The 18,479-nt window shown below is 47.8% G+C and overlaps 1 protein-coding gene across 9 annotated transcripts in view; it reads right to left on the bottom strand.

Annotated features, from left to right (window-relative positions):
* Window positions 1-498: 498 nt before the first annotated feature.
* ARHGEF1 (Rho guanine nucleotide exchange factor 1) overlaps window positions 499-18,479 on the bottom strand; it is a 60,398-nt gene continuing 42,417 nt past the window's right edge. For 6 of the 9 annotated variants that reach the window (XM_084815070.1, XM_084815075.1, XM_084815077.1 and 3 more), the window contains 13 exons: window positions 18,068-18,182; window positions 15,236-15,336; window positions 15,042-15,119; window positions 14,408-14,483; window positions 13,395-13,562; window positions 11,210-11,297; window positions 10,690-10,800; window positions 9,729-9,799; window positions 8,923-9,090; window positions 8,364-8,537; window positions 7,950-8,101; window positions 7,085-7,182; window positions 499-5,096 (listed from right to left, as the gene is read on the bottom strand). In XM_084815070.1, the coding sequence (XP_084671196.1) occupies window positions 7,105-7,182; window positions 7,950-8,101; window positions 8,364-8,537; window positions 8,923-9,090; window positions 9,729-9,799; window positions 10,690-10,800; window positions 11,210-11,297; window positions 13,395-13,562; window positions 14,408-14,483; window positions 15,042-15,119; window positions 15,236-15,336; window positions 18,068-18,182 (1,380 nt within the window). In that variant the 3' untranslated portion in view covers window positions 499-5,096; window positions 7,085-7,104. The remainder of the gene's footprint in view (window positions 5,097-7,084; window positions 7,183-7,949; window positions 8,102-8,363; window positions 8,538-8,922; window positions 9,091-9,728; window positions 9,800-10,689; window positions 10,801-11,209; window positions 11,298-13,394; window positions 13,563-14,407; window positions 14,484-15,041; window positions 15,120-15,235; window positions 15,337-18,067; window positions 18,183-18,479) is intronic. The other 3 variants (XM_084815072.1, XM_084815076.1, XM_084815078.1) reach the window with 2 other exon arrangements.

Genomic DNA, 18,479 nt, shown 5'->3' with positions numbered 1-18,479 from the left:
AAAGGCCCTGGAGGTTGCTGTCATGTAAAGAACCCGCAAACTACCATGTGTGAGCAATCACGAGCACAGAATAAAAGCCTTGTGTAGAAAGGCTCTTGGTTACTGGCATGAAGAGTTACAAGCTAAAAGAGGCTGGTATTTTTTGCTCCCTACCCCTGAACATAGCAGTGAGAAATCTCTGTTTAAATCTCCCATGTTCCTCATTCAGTGACACCACCATCCCGGACTGTCGCCCACCCAGCCTCAAGAGGGAGGCCAGGGTCCCCCACCACAAGGCCTGAAGGCAGCTGCTGTCACTCCATTTCAGAAGCGATGCACATCTGGGGCTGGAAAGTATCAAGATACAAGGACTCTTGGCAACCTACATCTACTGCTCCAAGGTCTCTGGGGAAAGAAAGGGCAAGATAGAAATACAAGAAATGAGTAACTAAATACATGAGAGATCAAAGAAAAATGAAGATAGAAGGCGCATCCCAGCCACAAAGGCACTGACAGCAGTGATTAATATATATTTTAATTTGGCATCTTTTACAAGGTTATCTTTGGTTCAGTCTCTCTCGGCTCCTACACGTACCTTTAACCCTCCCTCAACATGCACAAGGCCTTCAACTTCTCTTTACATAAGGGATGGGAAGGAAGGGAACCCGACACACAATCCCCATGCTCATAGCAGCAGGAATATGGTATGACACTCTTCTTCTCTCCCCAATATCCTTTCCTCCCTTCCAGTGGAGGTTGGTGGCTCCAATGTCAGTGGGGCGGTGAATCCACTCTGGGTTTCAGACAGAACTCTAAAGGATCTATCCAAGATGCAGCACCTTGGATAGCTCCTTCAGAGATCTGGCTGGTTCTGACTGAAACCCAGAGTGGATTCACCGCCCCACTGACATCGGAGCCACCAACCTCCACTGCTCCCTTCCATCCCATCATTATACAGACCAGAAAGCCACCTGACCCTCATATCTGGGAGAAGAAGTCCCACCCCTCTTCTGACTACTTTTTTTCACTGCAGTCCCCACCAGAAAACTTGCTGGGTGGAAGGGACTCACTGTTTCAAATCTGATCTGAAATCCAAAAAGTAAACACCGTACAGAGGCACAGCTAATTCTGACCACTGTAAGAGCATTCTCAAGATTGTTTAGCCCAGATTAGCCATCCCATGGTAGTTCACACAACCCAAGGGGAAGGGGGAATCAAGTGCAAGCTCTGATTTGTATCACTTGTCAAATAGAAGTTTAAAAAGCAAAAGAGCTATTCAAATTTAGTTGGCAACTGAGGCCAAGTGGTCCAGAGCAAAATAGGCACAGATTGGCATAGGATTGTGAGAATGCATCTATGAAGGGGGTGGTGATGGGGAATTTATGCTGCCCGATTCAGCATTAAAAAATAGTTAAGTAACAGCCAAGCGTAACTCACCTCTTCCTAAAACTTGCCCCCAGACACACACTACTTATGCCCCAAATAGTGAACAATTTAAGATTGCTCATCATTTTGGGGTGGGGTGGAAGACATTCAGAGGCATAGTACTGCACAATTCTGAAGCTGGTAAAAATCCACCTCCGACTGGAAAGGTTCACACAATAGAGGTAATGCAGAGGAAGCCAATAAAATTCCCTATAATTAAAGCTTGCAAGAATTTGCCCCCAGCCCCCACCAAAAGAAACACCCCAAGTTAAAATCCTGCATCAATGCAATGCATGTTTAGCACCAAGGAAGCTTACATCTTACAGTCCAATCAAGTTATGGAATTTGAGAGAACAGCTTATTTTGTATAATAGATGCTGCTTCCAAAATCCCAAGATTTGTTAAAACAGTCTAAAATCTGGGATTAAGGACTGGGTGGATGAAAGGGATAGAAAAATGAAATTACTTATGGAGCTATACAGGGCACTGAAACCACTCACCTGGAAGTCCTGCTCAGATTTCTGAAATTTCATTGGTCTGGGCCACACATTTTTCTCCACATTCATGATGGCTAGAAAATTACTTTTTGTTTAAGCCTTAAAATGTGAGATTCTGATGCCAGCATCTGTGCTTGCACAAGAATCACAGTGTGTCATGGGCCATCATACAGATATCAAAGGAGGAAACAAGCCTCTCATCTGCCTTCTGGCCTACTCCTGGCCTTGCTTTGTGTGTGATCCCTTAAGACACAAAAGTGGTAAGGCCAGAAACAGAGTTACAGGTAGTGATTTTGTATGTGTCGAACAGTAGTGGGTGAACTAATCCACAGTATACCACCTTGAGAATGTTCCCTAAAGTACAAAGTAGGTATCAGAACAGACATCAGAAACTGTGAGAACACATTGTGGGGAATGGCTTTTTTTTTTTTCTTTTAAATTCTGGATTGCTTAGTCCAGAATATATTTTTTAAAGTGTGACTTTTAAAACACCCCTTCTGACTGTAACGGATTTGGGTGCGGCTATGATACATTCCATAATACTGGGAAGCCAAGGAAGGGGCGAAGTCTCACTCTTATCTCTCAATATATTGGTTTATGCTCTTTGTACAGTAACAAACAAAAAAACCCTAAATACTAACATATATATATATATATATATATATATATAATATCACTCTATATAAAAAGCCCTGGATTTGTAATCCCAACTGGAAGAGTCAAGACCACTCCCTTATAGTCGTTTGTTTGTTTATTTATTTATATATATATATATATATATATATATATGTATGTATGTATGTAAAAAAAAATCCCGTATGAGCATCCTTAAAAATACAAGCACATTATCAACAAAATATCAAGGCACTTGGAAAAAGTGGAACATGTTCAACAGCAGAGTAGTTCAGTCTCTGAGGACATCAATGGGGACTTGGTGTTGCTTGCTCACCTCCCACTGCCCTTGGCTTTCCCCTTCGCTGCCTCTCATGACATTTCCTCCCATCTGAACTTGTGTCACTCTCTTTCCCCAGCCCACCAACAGGCCAGGCCTAACTTCCCTCCCCAATTCCCCTCCTAGTATCACCCACATTCATAGCCTTGTCTACTCTCTTAGTAGCTGGAATTTTCAAAGGGGAACAATTCTCCAGACTGGATAAAAGGGTGAAGTAATAGAAGGTGTGGGGTAAGCGGAGGGGCATGACACAGCAGGAGAGTAGCCAGAGGTGCCAAAGTCAGACAGCATATCCAGAGGCTCGGTGTTCTATGGCCCCTCTGAAGGTCCAAACTCAGGGACAAAAGCCCTCCTGCTCTGTAGGCCAAACCAGGTCTGACCACAACTCACTGCCATATGCAACCAAAGAGGTAGAAGGAGGAATGGGCAGCCCTCCATTCCCTTCCTCCAAAATACTGTAAATATTCCCAACACCTGGGCCAAGCTGCTCTGGTTACTTGATATAGCTCCACCTGCTGTCCATTTTGTGGAACAGCATGTCACAAACGGGCAGTGAGATGACAATACATTATTACATTGTGGCAGACATAACACTAATTATTCCACCACCTTCCCCCAGAACCTGGTGATTTCTCTTTATTTTTTCATGCTATACCTGTGGCACTTCATGGCTAAAAATAGCTTACAGCACAATGGGAGGAAGAAAGGAAGTCTGGTTAGAACTGAGTAAAAGGTAACCACAGATGCCTGTAACATGGGCATAATGTGTAGTAATTGTTAAAATTTCCCTTGCTGGATAGCCAACCCCAAACAGGGCTGGATTTCTCAGAACCTACTCAGCTAACGGATGGGGAGAGAAGGAAGCAGGGTGGGCTGGGGAGGAGGAAGTGGGTGCTTGGAATTTTCTGTCAAGGGCAAGAGCTTGCAAAAATGTTCCAAGTTCAATGTTGCAGAGACCAAGGAAGCCCTAATAAGCATCTGCCATGGAACCCCAGGGTGACCCAGAGCACAGTTTGGAAATCACTACCATCAACCTTTCCAGAACCACAACAACCTTTAATTCACCCTGAAACACAGGGCTCATTTCTCTTCCTCAGAAGGTGGTTGTGGGCGGTGCAACACACCTTAGATTAGGTTGCCAGACCACAATCTGATGTGGATCATGACCGGGCAGGCGAAGATCTGTGCTCTGTGAAGTGTATGTGTCACAAGGGGTGGGGGGACCATCTCAAGTTGCAGGCTGGCAGATTCAGTTTGTATAGGAAGCTCATCACCTTTTGGTTGGTGGATGCTGGAACAGGTTTAAAACAAGCCTCCAGTATGGAGGCCAACAGGAGAAGGAAGGTTAGCTCGGGGGTTGGGGAGACACTTTGGCATTATTAAATGAGGCAGAAAAGGGGAAATGATGTAACAAAGGGAGGTCTAGAAAAGTCGGTTGTGTCTAGGGAGAAACGTGGCAGAGGGGAGTTAAGGCAAGACGAGGAAGACAAAATGTTAGAATTGAGCAGGTTTCTTCTTTCTGTGGAACTTTCCGTGGAACTGCTGCAATTGCTACTATTGCCAATGGCTTCTTTTCCTTGGTTTTTTGGAAGCACCAGGTGCATATATGGAGGATTAATCTATGAGAGTAGGGCGCACCAGCAGGTAAGCTATACCACCAGGAGCTGAGGGTCAACAAATGGGGGGTGGGGGAGAGATATTGCTATCAAGCCCTCCTTGCAAACTTTCCCTGAGGAATCTGGCTGGCCACTTTTGGTAGATGGGACCATCAAGTTACCTGGAAATTGCTCTGATCCCAGCCAGGCAATTCTTACATTTTACAGCTCTGTAAAGCAAAAAAACTTACTACCCTGTCCCCATCTTTGGCCATCAGAAAGCAATTACCAGAACCTAATTTTTTTAAACCTGTCTCTCTTTGGAACCAACACTGCAAACTACTGTCATAGCTAAAGGAAAAGCTTAGACATCCCAGAGCACCTTTTTAAGCTGACGAAACAGCCATTCCCCACCCCTCAGGAAGGCTGTGACACCTTACCTAAATGCAACTCCTCGACCTCTAAATATGTCCCCCAATAGCGTGGTCTAGGCAGAATATATATAAATCCCAGAATCTCTCCCTACACTACAAATCCTCTATACAAAAAGCAGCGTAGGTCCCATTTGGTTGCGGTTGCTGGGAAAGGACCATCTGGCAGGAGAGAGCGGTTGGCACAGAGACCTCTTCCTCCTTGCTTACGCCAGGCCTAGAGAGGGGAGAACCGAGACACAAAAGGCCATTAATACAACCATAAGAGGGATGTCAACCAGTGATGCAACTCAAGTTTGGGAGTGGGGTGGGGAGCAGAAACTAGCTCCCCCAGTTTGGATCTCATTACAAGCTGAGCCCAAACAACTGTTTAGGGAGGGGCTGCAGCTCAGTGGCAGACCACGTGCTGTGCATGCAGAAGGTCCCAGGTTCGATCCCCAGCATCTCCAGGTAGGGCTGGGAGAACTCCTGCATGAAATCTTGGAGTTGCTGCCAGTCAGCGTCGACAATACTGGCCTAGATTGACCAAGGGTCTGACTCAGTATAAGGCAGCTTCCGATGTTCCTAACTCTGAAGTCTGGGCTGAGCTCATAAGTAGCTCTGCTTGTCACAATCCTTGGCTGCCGTTGCCGTCATCCTCTTTCCCTTTCCCTGCCAAGTTTACCTGCCAGTGGCAGCAGGGAGGAATCACATAGGGGGGCTCCATGAGCTACAGCAGACTTCCCCAACCTGGTCCCCTCCAGTTGTTGTGGACTTCAGCTCCCATCTGCCTCAGCCAGCATGTCCAATAGACAGAATCCTGGGATTTGTAGTTCAAAACATCTGGAGAGCACCAGCTTGGGGAAGCCAGGGCTAAAGGCTGGTCCAGCACTGCAGGGAGCCATGGGCAATGCAGCTACCATTGCCCCTAATGTTCCTAACCGTGGGAACTACTTATTTACTGGGTTCTTGGCAGTTCCGGAAGTATCTAGAGCCTAATAAAGGTCTTGCCCCTGCCACCCACCACTGCTAAGTAAGTCTGGGTAGGAAAGTGAGGTGAGGCTCGAGTTATCCTGGGCCTGACTCAAAATTGGACTTAAAAGAGCACAATCAGGCCTGATCCAGACTGAGCCCCAAATTAGCTTGTTCAAGTCGAGCCCATTCCCAATTGATTCTGGAGAAACTTGAACAGCCAGCTCTGTGAAGCAGTGGCTTTGAGGGGCAAACTCCTTGTCCAGGTGCTGCAACCCCCATAATAGTAGCCTCGCCTCCTCTGATGTCCTACAGAGTATGTGGACAATTGTGCCCAGAGTAAGGTGTACAATGTGACTTGCTACTACACAGTATATTCCATGCCTTCTTTAAAAGAACTGACAGCATGGATATATGGGGAAAAAACGGGGATAGATATAAAAGGATAATGCAGTACAGTGGATAGAGCAGTCATCTGGAAACTTCTCATAGTGGAGGCATTCTTTTCGCTGAACTAAACTTGGAGGCCCACTCCACTCTTACACCCAAAAACACCTATTTCAAATCCCAGCAGCTCAACCATGAAAATCAGTGGGTGACCCATGAGCCACTCACCATCAGCCGAACCCTGCCTTTCCCCAACCTGGCACCTTCCAAATGTGTTGGACTACAGCTCCCATAATCCCCAGCCAGCATGGCCATTGGCTAGGGATTATGGGAGCTATAATCCAACACATTTGGAAGGCACCAGGTTAAGGAAGGCTGCCTTAACTTAATCCACATGGTCGTTGCAATAATATGCTTTGGGGGTGGGAAGAAGTGTCATCATGACCCAGTTCACATGTAAGGACAACCCATGGGTTTTTAAACTATGGGCTGTCAGGGCTGCAGGTGAAAGAATGAGCATACTGCCTCCCACGCACTCATCACTTCCACTTTCAATCAACAACCCAGGAACACCATTCCTGGCTTATTATCGTGACAGCTGAACCCGGAATTCGCGGGGGTGGGGGGGGTTAGGGGCTAAGCAACCCAAACTTAACCCAACAATTGCCCATTCCTGGATTGTTGATTGAAAGCAGAAGCATCAAGCACATGGGAGGGAACACGTTCACTCGCTGCTACTTGGCCCCAACAATTCCGGGGTTAAACAGCCCAGGAATTGTTGCAACCCTTAAGCAGTAATGCAGATGGTGCCAAATGCCTCCACCAAGGGCCCAGAATGGCAGTGTGTGCATCTGCTTCCTTCGTTACCTTCCCTGCTTGGCTAAGCCTCATGTGAAACTGGGCTGTTGAGATGGTGTGAGTTTTCCTATCAGCTGCTGCAGGCGCCAGTAATCCACTTCGATATCCTAGTAGAACAGACAGACAGACATACTGAGAAAAATCCTCAAGGGTGTGGGGGGCGGGGGAGAAAGGGATACAAGGTATATGTGTGTGTGAGAATGAGCTCAACAGTGTGGCCTCTAGACCCTCCCAAACCTCAAGGATGGGAGGGTTCACATCTAAAGCCCTTGCGTTGTAGAAGATAATATGGCAAATCCATTATACACACAACCTGGGGCAGTAATGGGGGGCAGGGGAGGTTGCAAGGAATTCTTTTTAAATGAAGCCTTCTTAGCTGAAGTGTGAGGCTGGGGATGCGAAACATATCTCAGCATGCATCGCATGAGACCCCGCTCCCCTGCTTTTGCCAGAGTATAGCAGAGACAGGCTTATGTGAAATGGGAAAATATCCCATATGCAGAATCTGGACTTGGGGGATATGGCCCCTCACCCATCTCAGCTTGTCTAAGTTTCTAGTCCTCGTGGACTAGGGAAAAGCTTTGCCCCTTTTTTAACTAAAAGCTTCAAAACAAAACGGGAGCTATAGACAAGGATTGCAAGAGTCAAAGGATGTCTTGCACAGCTCCATGTACCTCTTCCCCACTCTCAACTCCAACATGGGGATTCACCTCTGTCCCCTTCCCTCTACTGCATGCAAAACTCCCACAACTGCTTCCCATCCACTTCTTTCTCCACCAAACTACTGCTTTCCAAAATATTTTTAAAGCGCAAGCAGAACTGAACCATACATTCTGAGCATGCCATGTAGGGAGTCCTTACTACCCTTCCTCACCTTCAGACTCTGAACTGCGTCTTCTAGAAGCCGTAAGTGATGCTTCACCCCGTCAGATTGCTGGTGGGACAGAACAATGGAAGAACGGGGCCCTTCCCTATCCAGGTGCTCTGAGCCCCACTCTGCCTCTTGAGGGCCATTTGGGGTACCTCCTGTTAGAGACAAATGCTTTTAGTGTTATGCCTGGCATCTATTTTTGTACATACGTCTCAACCCCTTAACACAAAACTTTCCCAGAAAATCCTCTCCCCAACACGCTGAGACAATAGTTCTTCCCCTTCCACTCCCCTCCTCCGGTTTGCACGCCTGATTCTCCCACCCCAGAATACACCCTTATTCTGTCTTTCCCAGCAAGCCTCTTTTATCTCACAGCCCTGTTTTTTTCCCAGCATGCACGTGTTCTCATACCCTCACCTCGATGCCTTCTGCTGCTGCTGCTGTCTGTCTCAGTCCTGTGACCCATGTCCCACTCCTCTTCTTCTTCCCCCTCACGGGGGTTCCCATTCTCTGGTGGATGGCCCGTATGCTCTGCTGGGAAGATGGTCTCCCCTTCCTCCGATACCTGAAGTAGCCTTTTCAGTGCCATGACTGTACGGACACAAGCAGGGCCAGCCCTACCATTAGGCAGAGTGAGGCAGTTGCTTCAGGCAGCAGATGCTAGGAGGTGGCAGCTAGGTGTTGGAGGACAGCTGTGTGCCACATGGCCTGCCCTGTGCCCCTCTAAGCTCCTCTGCTGCCTTCAGGTGCAGCGGAGGATGCTATCCCACCTCCAGTACTGAAATAAGATTTGACTTGTACACGGAATGGGAGGGGGCACCATTTTGTCCTTTGCCTCAGGCAGAAAAACCTATTTGGCCAGCCTTGGGCTCAAGGTTTATATGAGATTACTTTCCTCACAACCTTGACCAAGGATGAGGGCTGAGCTGCGAGGGCAGAAAGAATCTCAACAGAGAAGAGTGGGAAGGATACACACCTCTATCCTGTGCAGCAGAGGCCACGTTTCCCTGCCCGACTGGCCGAGGCTTGTAGAGGGTCAGTATGTCATCCAGTAACTCCTCCATTGCCTTGCTCAGCTTTGGTTCGCCCACAGGGCTATGTTCCTCGAATTCTGCCCCTTCCAGCACCCCATCCTTCTCTCGTTCTGGTTTGGGGTAATGAAAGACCAATCAGATCTTTGCCCTTAAGAGTCCCCCAATTCCCTCTCCCCTAAGCCTGGGAATGGGAAGCAGGCCCATTCCACCAGCCCTGCCGAAAGGCCTCATTTCCCCCCTCTTCCCTTCCTCTTCCTTTTTCCTTGTGTGTCGTGTCTTTTAGATTGTAAGCCTGTGGGCAGGGACTGTCTTCTTTTATGGAGAATATTCATAATTCATCATACATGGAGGAGAAGGCTATCAATGGCTACTAGTCCTGATGGCTATATGCTACCTCCAGTATCAGTAGCAGTAAGCCTATGTACACCAGTTGCTGGGGAACTTGGGCAGGAGGACGCTGTTTGCACTCATCTCCTGCTTGTGGGCTTCCCATGGCTGGTTGGCCACTGTGTGGACAGAATGCTGGACTAGATGGACCCTTGGTCTGATCCACCAGGGCTCTTCTTATGTTGATATTGATTACTGGTAAGCCACTCCAGGAGCCTTTTTGGTTGATAAGTGGAATAAAAATACCCTAAATAAATAAATAATAAATACAGACCCAGACCTTCTATGCCTTCTCAACCTTTTCCCATTACTTTCCCCCTCACCACAACCCCCAGTTCAAAACCACTTCTCATAAACTCACCCTCAACGCTCAGTACCTCCTTGAGGGAGCTGTCATTCTCCATCCCACCTAGCAGTCCCTCTGAGAAGCTGCTGGAGAAAGAGAAAAAAAATGTTGTGAATGTAGGTAGGTGTGTGCCAAATAGCCAGCTACTTTCTTAATACCATCTGAATGCCCATTTGGGGAATGAGATTCCTGCTCCCTCCTTTTGGTCCGACAGCAAGGCCTCTCAGTTTCAGCCTCCAGTTTGGGGTTCCAAACTGCATTCTGGCAAGAGTCTGCCTGAGCTTTGTACATTCTATCATTGACAGGTAGCCTGCACTAAGGAACTAATTATGTACAGGGCAATGCAGCTTTCCAGCTAGCTACCACCTTGGGTGCTCTCCTCCCAACAAGTGTGGATGTCATCGTTCCAGCATCCTTTTTGGTGGGGTTTTATTTATGTAGCTCCTCACTGATTTTAGGGGCATCTAACCCAGGGAAGGACCTAGATTAGCTTTTTGGCCTTCTTGTGCTTTGTCACAAGCAAAGCATAGACGCCTTTGACTGAAGGCAAGACAAAAAGCTTCCAAGAGAGTCCCTGCCCAATACTATGCTATCATATTCAGGTCTAGTTCCTTTAAGCTTTACACCTTTCCCCTCCCCACAGGAACACCATACTTCAGGGGTGCAGAACATCAGCTCCAGGGTCCCAGTCTCACCTGGGGTCCCCAGACGGCCGTGCCCCCTTCCTCACAACCACCATTCATATGATAGTTTCATGGCTTCTGTGCAGGTTTTCCCCATTCTAAAAGGCAGAAATGACTCACCTAGGGTCTAGCAGCCGGCAGTAAGAACTTTACTTCAAAATATCCTGGTATTTTTGGCCCCGCCCTTTTTGCCTTTGGTTCTGCCCGCCACTGCCACGAGGCTCCCAAGAGTTTCTCCAAAATGGAATTCAGCTCTCAGGCTGAAAGTGCTTCTGCACCCCTGTCATACTTACTAGCTGGGGCTAGGAGGCGAGGTTCGGTTTGGCACAGAAAGTCGTGGTTTAAGGCTGGCAGAGCCAGGAAGTTTTAGAGAGCCAGCAGTGTCATTGATCATACTGCACCAGCTAGGATGAAACAAAGGGAGGGAGTCAGAGCCTACCTAAAAGTAAAAACTACCTGATTTCTTAAACAACAAAAAGTGGTGCTGCAACTTGAGCTGGCCTGGAAGCTCTGAGCTCAGAAGTCTTGCCCCTTAATATCAAATGTGCCAAGCCTGCCTATGGTGAAGGCACTTGGCATGTGCTCAAAGGCATCCTTCTATCACTACTCCAGGGCAGAGGCCTAGGTCAAATTAATTAAATTTATTACATAAAGGCCTTATCCAACTTTTGGGCAAATGCCCCTTAATCCAAATTGAGGAGGCTCAATGACCCCCAAAAGTACTGTCTCTGCTTCAGCTGCCCACCCCAGCTCTGCTGACACTAACCCCTTTGGTTTCTCCAGGCATCACAATTCCCCACCCCAATGTCTTACTTCTTCCTTTCCAACACCGTCTGTGCCACCAGCTCGTAGATCTGATACCCGCCTTCCCAGCTGATGATCACGTAGAAGGCTTTGGTATCTAATGGGAAAGAGAGGACAATGACCTTTCCCATCACTCTTGCCAAGGCTCCTGTCAAGCTTTGCTCAGTCAAGAATTTCTAACCAATCTGGGTCCCAAAGAAAACACAAAGTTAAAATTAAACTAAAATTGGAATTGTATAGAGCAATTCCCTCACCCCAAGTGTACTTTAATCAGAATATAGGCAGGGTTGTGTGTATGTTGCAATTCCAAAGAAGTGCAGAAAAAATACAGGAGGCGATGCTGGGGGCAGAAATCACTTCTTGGCTGTTTTATTTTTAAGCAAGTTTCTAGTCCTCATCACTGCAAAGATACACTCAAAACTGTGTGTGTGCTGTAATTTCAGAAACCAGAGAGGTAGAAGAATAAAGTTTCCAGTGGTCAGAGGGTGGGGTGTCAGTATCATCCCACCACCCCAATTATGCAGTATTATGGAAATTACAGCTGCAAAATAAGAGCACAATCCTACACTGAAAAGCTCAGGTCCATAGGATTCAGTGGAATCCCTGCTAATGTAAGATGCGCTGCTGCCATGAAAAATAGGCCAGAACATCCCTGGTATGCCAGGAGAGCACTCTGCCAGTGTAATAGGTGAAATGAGGTGGAGCCACAGGGGATGGGGAAGGAAGGGTTGATGAAGTGGATAATGAGGGAAGAATGGGGATGAGAAGGTATTGAGGAGGGGTGGGGCAATTAGACCTGCCGGGATGCTACTTAGCAGGGCCAACCTATCAGGCAACACAGCAGGGACAGGCTGGACTGGTACCATGGGTTGCCAAGGGGAAGGGTGGGCAAAAAACCATCTGGTTGGTCCATGCAAGGCCCAGGTCACTGCTCCATACAGCATTACTCTCGACTGGCTCCAGTGTGCCTGGGCACCAGCTTTCCTCGTGTGGGAGTATACCCTGGATTTGATCCTGGGACCTTCTGCATACAGGTGAGCTGTTCTACCTATCTGGGGCTCCTCCTGCAGCCCCCATGCCCCTGGCATTGATTAAAACAGCAGCTGTGAAAAGCAGAAGGGGATGCAAACCTCTGCCTGGAGAGGCGACTGGCAGTAGCAGGGTTGTTGCTGGCTATGCCACTGGGGCTGGTGGAGTAGGGCGCTGTGGAGTCATTTTGCATTTTGTGTGCATGGTGCCCCAGAGGCCTTGGCTAGGAGAACAGCCCTGTTATCGTGAGTTCACCGGTTGCCTTTCTATGTTAGCATCGTTGCTGGCACCATCCCTGATTGGTGGGCTCTGGCAGTGTTCCCAAGGATTTCTGCCGTGTTTACGCTGTTCTTGTATTTTCTGGTTGCATGTTTCCCCCCTCCCCTCCCAGGCTGAGCACACACTGGGTAGAGCAGCCACTCCACCCGTGTAGAAGTGGCGTATCTCTGGACCTAGCACAATGTGAGTGTAGGATTGCACTGCCCGTTACACAAGGTACGAAAATCTGTGCACAGTTGCCCAACTTGCAGGTGGCAGAATTCCACATTTCCTGGTGCAGAATTCAGACCACCTGGGTGCAGATTACACAGCCTGGAATATGCAAGGGAAATGCCTCCAGTCACAGAATCAGGGCAGTACTTGTAGCAGAACTGCAGATCCATGGATTCAAAGCAAGAGACAGGATCTTGTTTTTTCTTTTCTTTCAAAAGAAAAGCACAGGAAGTCTAGACCTGCCCTGAGTTTAGTGCTGGGCTATTAATAACTGCTACGAGGATTGGTTTTTAAATCTTTTAGCAGGTACTGTTTATGCCTTTTCTTGCACAACCACAGAAGCTTACAGACATATGAAGCAGTTTAACTGACAGGATAAAGGCCTAGCTAGCTCAGATAGGTCTACTCTGCCTGGAAGACAGAAGACACCCCCCAAGGGCAGCCACCAGAGGTTCTTTAATAGCTAGGGATGCCAGAGAACCAACCAGGGACCTGCTGCATGCAAGGCATGTGCTCTGCTGCTGAGCTATGTGACTTTTCCGTCCCCTTCAAAACTGCCTTTAAAAAGGGCATTCCTCATTCAGTGTCCTGGGACTTCTCCACTGCACCAGGCCTAATTAACACCAGTTTGAGGTGGAGGCATCTGCTGGCCGCCTCTGTCTCCAGCACCCACCTGTGGCCACTTCGCGGGTCATGGCTGAATTGAGCTTGATGATGGGGTTTAGCATCTGCTTCCCATCAGGGGTTGGGGTGATGGTACGGCTGTGACATTTGAGGACCAGGCGCTCTTCCTGCTTCTGTAGAAGGACCAAGATGTCATCCAGCAAGAGGACGTGAACATCTAGAAGAGGCCAGAGGGGGGAAAGAGGACATGAGAAGAAGAGTAAAACAGAAGCAAGGGGGCAGGGCAGGGGGGAGAGAAGGTCAGGTCTAATATATGCTTCTGATGCCAGGTTCAATTCCTGGGCCCCCCAAAGCTTAGTTTATAAAAATGAAATGACCCAAGTGCCTCGAGCCCACAGGAAGTCCATTATCTGACCTCAGGAGTCTCACCCACTAAAACCCAAACATGGCCAACATCAACACATGGCAAGACTGGACGGAAACACAGGACCCATTCAAGTTTAGCTCCAGCACAATCCCTAATCCTCTCTGCCCAGTACTCTCCTGGCATTCAGAAGGACAAGTGAAGACCCACAGAAAAAAATAGATGGCACATGCCTATTGGGAGAGAAGCAGGCCTGTTGTTCAGGCCGTTGGATGGGGAAACCGCCCACTAAGACCCTCCAAGCCAGCTGTGGAGGGTGGGGTGCAGTAGGGGGAAGCGACAGCTTTGGTTATTCAATAATGAGGGAAACACACTCAGCACATGCTCAGAGGTACTCTCCCTTATTCTTATTTCAGTGGCATCAGCACAGAGCCCCTGGTATCCAGGGGGAGGCTCCAGAGCAGCCTTCCCCAACCTAGTGCCATCCAGATGTGCTGGACTATAACTCCTGGCATTCTTGACCATTGGCTATGCTGGCTGGGGCATGATGGGAGTTGTAGTTCAACACATTTGGAGGGCACCAGGTTGGGGAAGGCTGGTATAAGCCCTGCCACCAAGTTTAGTCCTGCCCACTCCCGCACCCAGAACCCATGGTGGCAAAAAGGTAGAGCTCCTGGGCATCAAATAGTTCAACTAACCTACTGATTTATCCTTGGTAACACGCCAAGTCAGGGGTCCCTCGTACACAAGATTTTTCTTGGTAATATCAGTGTTCTGTGGAAAGCAGCTGATTAGACTCTGAGCTTTTGCATACATTAACATTTCACAAACACACATGGATGTATTATGAAGCAGGAGAACGGAGATAAATTTGGGGCCCTGGGGAACCTAGAGCTCATGGAAGACCACTCCTAGCTTCAAATCAAAGAAACTCTCTGTTGCTTTCAAGTCTAATTTACAAATCTCATTATTGAAACAGAGAGAGCTAGAATAGACCAATTCCTCAGAGCAACCTGAGATACATATTTTGAAAAAGGGCTCCCTTTTCTCCTGATAGATCCTGTCCCTTTAACAGCTGCATGATGACAAACAAACTCAGCAGCTGCAACCTAAGCTTGGCAAGAGAGGATGCAGAAATTGCTGAACTTCTCTTGGTTGTGATGTTGTTCAAGGCACAAAGCCTCTATCAGGAAACGGTATCAGGCAACACTGTTTAAGAAGTTCTGTCCCCCTCTTGTGAGTGCTGGGACTTGAGTAGATGGACAATCCATGCACAGCTACATTCTGCTGCCCCCACTGACTGATGGGAAAAAATACTAGGCCAGAACTCACCCTAAATTCACACAGCAATGGATCTGTACTTTGCTTCAGGTTGGAGAGGTCCAAACGACGCTGATAATCTTTGAGTTTCTGAAAGGTGTAATGAAAGGGAAAAAACCCACATGCCAATAAGGGAAGGAAAGAGAGGGCGACAGTCAAAAGGAGAAATAATGCCGGCTGACATCACCAAGAGGAGGTGCTCTTACCAGGAAGTTCTCCATGTTGCACACCTCCTGGTTCACATGGTTGAGGATTTGTCGGCAGCATTCGGCTGCCCCCTCCACCTTCTGGCGTTCCTCAGCCACCTCTATAGTGCAGATTGAGAAAGGCAGAAGGGCTTTAGAAAGGCATCCCCTTAAATAGAGTCCCAGGGTTTCTCCAACTGGAGTTCAGCTCATATTGAGTTCCAGGATTTTACAAGCAAGAGACCTATAGTGGGTCCCCCTTCAGCTCTGTCCACAGCAGAATCTATCATGCAATCTCTTGCACATACACACACAGGCAGCAGGCCCTGTTAGTAACCACAGCAATAGATTATATAGGATAGGGAGAATATATTGCCTCACATTTCGTGCAACAGGCCTGCTGAGTAACATCGCATCTACTTCCAGCACTGGCCAAGCACTGTTCCTCCTTGCCACCAGTCACCTCTTGCTTATGCCTTCAGCCACACCTTCCTATGACCTGAAAGGGGTGAACAGCTAGCTGGGCTCCTGTGAGGAGCAGAACCAGGAGGCTGGAGCTGCCAAGGAGCAAGGTGACTGCTGTTGCTCTGCTCTGTGGACTCAGGGATTGATGAACTTGCATGGCAGGCTGAGACTACTTCCAGAAGCAGCCCACGTTCTGTAGGGAGGGTGACTGCCCAGATGCCTGTAGGGCTGAGCAACAGCCTCTGTGTAGCATCATATGGAAAGCTGTGCTTAAACATAAGCTTGGCCAGGCAAAACACCAGTAAGGGGAGCAACTGCAGAAGCAACAAAGGGGGAAAGGATGAGCTACGAAGCAGAATTCCTCCTTCTCTCTTGCCCCATGAGCATATGGGAAGCAGAGCTTTTCCCAGAGAAAGGGGTGTGGAGCAGAAATAAGGTGCTAGAAAGCCCTTGGTCCTGGCTGGGAAAAGTTATCTTTGCTGCTGTCTGGAAGATGTATGATTGCAAAATGGAGATGGGAAGTGAATTGAGAGCTGCCTCTTTTAGCCTAAGGCCAAACAAATGTGACAGTGGTCAAAAGTGTTTTCCAGGGTCTCCAGACAGTGGGTGGGCCGCTTGCCAGTTTGTGGGGCCCGGCAGGCATCCAGCAGTGCTGACCACCTACTCTGGGCCTGCAGGTGGGGCTAAAGGATGTGTAATCGGGCTGCAATCAGGAACATGGTCCCTCCTCCTTCAACAGGTGTCCCAATTGCAGCTCTTCTCTTGGTTCTTTCACTCCTCTGATTTTTATGGGGAAATGGCTACTCATGGAGAGCAACAGCTAACAGGGCCAGAAACATTGCCTCTACCTGCTGACCCAATCTGATGTGAACCAAGGCACAAATGAAGCTCTCCCTTTCTCTCTCCCCCTCGCTGTGCTCACACACACACACACATGGTTCTGTCACTTTCTCCTCTTATTCATGCCAGCTGCTAACTTGCATTGAACTCATGCAGGAGGCGGTGATGGCAGCTGAGGTACTTAAGGGGAGAATTCCGACTTAACTGCCCACACAGCAGGTCCACATGTGAGTGTTAAGGAGGCCTTTGCCTACAGGTGCTTCCAGATGGAGGGCTCCTAGTGCTACCTATCAGAAGGCATTATGCAGCAATTCCACCTTTTCCCCCCCTAATGGATTGTCTGCAGCAAGGAAAAAGGCATAAAAAGAGGTGGGAAATATGGGAAGTTTACAACTGAAAGACAACGCCTCTGGATGCCTTGTGAACTCCTGTGAACGAGGCAGGGCGCTGGTGTGATAAAAGCCTCATCTGGAAGCACTATGTGACCAGCTTTCATGATCATGAAGGGGAAATAAGGCATGGTGGCTTATTTTCACCCGCCTCTCCCCAGCAAATACTGGTTGCATGCTGGGGGAGGGGGGATTAGCATAATTATCCTCAGCAGCATGGCTTGTTGTGTTATGTAACCCCGATCAGAGTGTCTTGTCTGTGGGTAACAAGCCACACAGAATCCATGGGGGCACATGCGGGTGGAAATAAGCCATTGTGACTTATTTCCCCTCCAAGATCGCACAAATTGGACCTGTATCTCAGCCAGGGAGACAATGGTGTAAGTGTGTATTTCTATAGAGGAGGAATGCTCCTTAAGATCAGGGGATCTGTTCTGGAGGCTAGACAGGAAAACCACCAGGGACTGGGTAAGGCCCCTTAAGCCTCCAACTGTGTACCTTAGCCTACATGCTCTTCCTCCATTTACCAATATTTTTGTGATCAGCCCAGGTTCCTCACCCCTTCAACCCCTTTTTAGAACTTCCCCCCCAAAGATAAAAGGACTTCTTGGTCCTTAGCCCTGTGCTATAAAGTATTGTATCTGATCCTCCTTTGGAATAGTTATCCCATGTAACTATCCCGCCTTCTCCTCAACCCACAATGAGGGATACTCAAGGATTTTCTTTGGTCTAAAGCAAACCAATCCAATCTGCACCTCTCAGACTAATGTGCAGGTTGGAACACAATTAACCTTTGGATTGCACATATCTTTGAATTTTGAGATGCAGTTTTCTGCTAAAAAGACATACCAAAATGCATTTAAAATGTATCATAGGGTAAAATGTGTATAAATATGCATATTTTAGGGTCAAATTGCATATTAAAATACATATTTTAGGGGGGAAGCATATAGAAACATATATAAATATGTATTCTAGGGCAAAATATATATAAAGTGCATATTTAAATACATGTTTTCTTGCGGATTGTAAAAAAAATTCACACATTAAGTGAAGAAATGGGATGGAATGGACTTGGGAATGAACGCATGCGAAACTGACAAGGCCTGGAAATAAGACCGCCTTGTCCATCCCTACCCACCCAGCCCCATCTGCTCACCAGTGCATTTGGCAATGTTGTGAAGCAGCAGCGGGTACTTGGTGAGCCTCTGCATCTCTATGGGGATGATGTCTTTCAGCTGTAGCCGCCGGCACCGAGGCTGACTTTCTGCCTCCTTCAGGGATGAGGAAAAACAAACGCCGCTTAGTCTCTGCGACTGGGGGAGGTGCTTTGGGAAGGGTCTGTCTGGGGTGGCTTTTTGGATCTGTGTATCTGGGGTCTATATTTAGAGGACCTTCCAAAAACACACACAACCAAACTACAATACTTTTTCCTTAATATAAAACATTTGATTTGCGAAATATTTACTTGATCCTAAAAGTGGAACATTAACTGGGAAAAAGGAGGCCAAAACCTTATCGCTAGGACTATTTTTTTTTATTCTGTTCCTCAAAAAGCCAAATAAAGTTTC

This window comes from Heloderma suspectum, chromosome 10 (genome assembly GCF_057233095.1).
Source record: "Heloderma suspectum isolate Gila_16-S chromosome 10, 16-S_ref, whole genome shotgun sequence".
NCBI lineage: Eukaryota > Metazoa > Chordata > Lepidosauria > Squamata > Helodermatidae > Heloderma > Heloderma suspectum.
This window is presented reverse-complemented; position numbering and strand designations above follow the sequence as displayed.